The sequence below is a fragment of the Pteropus alecto genome, unplaced genomic scaffold (assembly GCF_000325575.1).
Source record: "Pteropus alecto unplaced genomic scaffold, ASM32557v1 scaffold577, whole genome shotgun sequence".
Classification (NCBI taxonomy): domain Eukaryota; kingdom Metazoa; phylum Chordata; class Mammalia; order Chiroptera; family Pteropodidae; genus Pteropus; species Pteropus alecto.
This window is the reverse complement of record NW_006440152.1, coordinates 368,142-371,494: the sequence shown is the minus strand read 5'-3', so window position 1 is coordinate 371,494 and position 3,353 is coordinate 368,142. Positions and strand designations below refer to the sequence as shown.

At 49.3% G+C, this 3,353-nt stretch overlaps 1 protein-coding gene across 4 annotated transcripts in view; it reads left to right on the top strand.

Annotated features, from left to right (window-relative positions):
- Positions 1–2,193: 2,193 nt before the first annotated feature.
- LOC102880776 (integrator complex subunit 6-like) overlaps positions 2,194–3,353 on the top strand; it is a 62,246-nt gene continuing 61,086 nt past the window's right edge. For 3 of the 4 annotated variants that reach the window (XM_025050516.1, XM_015593443.2, XM_006917184.3), the window contains exons 1-2: positions 2,194–2,673; positions 2,809–2,886. In XM_025050516.1, the coding sequence (XP_024906284.1) occupies positions 2,563–2,673; positions 2,809–2,886 (189 nt within the window). In that variant the 5' untranslated portion in view covers positions 2,194–2,562. The remainder of the gene's footprint in view (positions 2,674–2,808; positions 2,887–3,353) is intronic. The other variant, XM_015593444.2, reaches the window with a different exon arrangement.

Below are 3,353 nucleotides of genomic sequence, written 5' to 3'. Positions count from 1 at the left end.
AAATAAGGACCGTGATATGCCCTAGTTAATGAATAGTACTGTATATATAGAATAAGCTAATAGGAAATCTCGTACTTCTTCAACCAAAGATAGTCTAAGCAACCAGTCAACCCCATGCATTTAACTAGTAGGCTGAAAGTGGAGTATAATTACTCGGAGTTGACTTTAATGAGAACTGTGAACTAGGCAAAGTTTGTTTCCAGGTATTAACCCCATCTGCACCTAATGTTAGGCAGAATTTTTAGACGGCTTTCATGATCTCCACTCTATAGTGTTACCTCTTTTAAGAACCTCTCTTCTAAGTGTGGGTGAGACCTGTGATTTGTTTCTAGTCAATAGAATATGGCAAAGGTGATAACCGGCACTCTCATAATTAAGTTACATTACATAAGGCTTCATCTTAGCAGATTGGAGTGAGCAAGTCCCTGCTAACCCTGAAGAAGCAAACAGCCATGCTATGAACAGCTTTTGGAGAGGGCCACAAGCGCAGGTAGACCTGAAGGTGGCCTCCAGCCAGCAGACAGCCACAGGAAGTGAATTCTGCCAGCACCCTGAATGAGCTTGGAAGATGATTCTTTCCCAGTCAAACCTCCAGATGAAAACACATCCTGGCCAATATCTTGATTACAGTCTTGTGTGACTGAGCAAAGAATCCAGCTACACCACACCCAGACCCTGACTCGTGGCAACTGTGAAGTAATAAATGTGTTTATGTTGTTTTGAGCTGCCGAGTTTATGGTAATTTGTTACATAGAAAAAGAAAACTAACATATCAGCCCCCACCAGTCCTGCACTTTTTAGCACTGAAACCCATATAGGCATCTCCGTTTTCCAATAATATTTGTGTCAGAATGGAAATGGAGAACTCTAGTATTTTTTTTAATCCTTATTTCCCCATTAATTCCCACCAGGGTATCTCGCCAGACTGGCCTGAAATGCACCATGAATATTGCTATCTCTGGCTGCGTTTTCGTTTACACCATCCTTCTAACCCAGAATCCCTCCCCTTCTTCTTTGTGTCTTATCCATCTCATCCATGAAACCTTCTCAACTTCTAGACCATTGGACTATTTCTTCCATTGCACTTTTATTTGCATCACTTGTTTGTTCCTGATTCATATCATATACTGCCATGTGGCCTCTTCTTATTTTTCTGAAAATGTTATCGAATGTGTGTGTGTGTGTGTGTGTATTACAAAGAACATATAAAGGAGTATATAAAGTTATATGTATCTTTTGTCCTCAAAGAAATTATAAACTCACTGAAGTTCAAGATTCTACTTTGTGTATATCATACTGCTAGGAATACACAACTCCATATTTAAAAATTGTTACATGAAGTAGTCAGCCAAGCCTGGTTGGCCACTTACTGAGCCTCTCCATAGAGCCAGCCAGACTTGAGAGCATCCTTTCTTGGTATCCTAATCTCGCTGAGCTGCACTTCCCTTTACTGAAAAATGCCGACTACTGTAATTATTTTAAGGATTAAATGAGGCTAATGCGGGTGCCTGGCACGTCATAGGTGTTCAATAAATGTGAATTGAATCAGAATCTAGGTTGGCAAACCTCCCATGTGCAAAGGCTGCACAGACACAAGAGTGGGTGGAATTATCACAGGCGGGCCAATACTTCAAAGAGCTCAGTGAAACTGAAGAAGCATGTGCACACAAAAGGCCAGTTTAGGTAACCGTTTAAGCTTTAGTTTCCTTTCTAAGTAGATATATGTGGAATGCAAGGCCAGCAACCGACTTATAAATACTGATCAAGAGTGGGGAGAAATCTAAAGGAATGCGAGTAGGTCTTGCCAGGAAAAGAAGTTTGCTGCTTCCGAAATGTTTTGGTCTTAACCACTGGCAGGATTGATGGATTGCAGTTAGAAAAGCATTTTCTGTGCAGCCTGTCCAAACATCTGCTTCTGTACTTCTGTACAACTGTTGCTCAAATTCACTCTTCTTTTCGAAGAGCAAGAGAAAAAAATCCAGCCAATCACCCTAAGCATCCTAACACCTTCCAAGTCTTTTAAAGGAGGGTCCTTAACATTTCCCCTTACCCCCTACCTGGGTTCAAACTTCAACTCCCAGGGTTCGACCAAATCCCTCCCCTTGCCCTGTGATCTAATGAATATGCAAATATCACATAATTGGCAGCCAATGGCGTGGGTTCTGGTCACATGGTGCCGGTGGTAGGTGAACGGACAGAAGTTGTGTGTGGGTGAACAGAGACAGCTCTCAGTCTGGGGCGAGCGCTTTAGTGAGCGTGGACAGATGCTTGGGCAGTAGTTTCTGCGGCAGGGGCGGCGGCAGTAGTGGTGGCTTAAGAGAGGAAGGGGGAGGGTCCAAGGGCTACACACACTCACACTTTCAAGTTCCCTTGGAGGGACAGGAGGTGGGGCTGCAGAAAGGGGAGACCAGGAGCAGTTCCATCCGTCCTGTCCCATCTTCTCCTCTCCTCTGGCTCCCTGCAGCTTGGCTCTGCGAGAGTTGAGGGTTCGGGTGGCAATACGCGGCATTGAGGGCAAGAGAGCCAGGAGAGCGGGGAGCGGACCCAGGGGTGCGGGGGAAGATGCCCATCTTGCTGTTCCTCATAGACACATCCGCCTCTATGAACCAGCGCACTGACCTGGGCACCTCCTATTTGGATATTGCCAAAGGCGCTGTGGAGTTATTCTTGAAGGTAAAGGGAGGGGAGAGGAGAGATGGGGAGAACTCCCAAGGGATGGGGGTGGATTTAGGTGTTTCTGTAACGTTTGTGTCGCCCCCTCCTCCCTTCTTCCCTTTGCGGCCCCCTCCGTCATCCCTCGTCCCGCAGCTGCGCGCCCGGGACCCGGCCAGCCGCGGAGACAGGTACATGCTGGTCACCTACGACGAACACCCATACTGCATCAAGGTAAAGGGGCCACCAAGGGGGTGGGGCGGGAGGGAAGTGGGAGCCAGTCTGCTGGGGCGGCTTCCCCTCTTTGCCCCCGTTAGAGAGGTCCTGTGTCGCCTGGTGGGGCATGAAGGGCAAGGAGGGGCACAGGGGGCGGGCAGAGCGGTGCGGTCCGCGGCTTCCGAGTCTCTGCGGCGCCCGGAGTCGGGGGTGGGGCAGCCCCGGGAAGAAACCGCAGGGAAGCCGGGCTGGTGGCGGCGGCGACCGCAACAACCTAGGAAGATGGCGGACATTTTGCTTTTGTATAAGCCAGAGAGGGAGACTGAGGGCGCTGCTGAGATGGAAAGGAGGGAGGGAAGGGAGGGGAGGGGAAGAGGACCGAGACCCGCCCCTTTGGGGCGCACCCCGCGTGGCTGCGGCCGGCGGAGGGGCAGGGCGAGCTGGCGACTCCGCCCCAGGTGCTCTAGGTCCGACGCGGGCTTCCC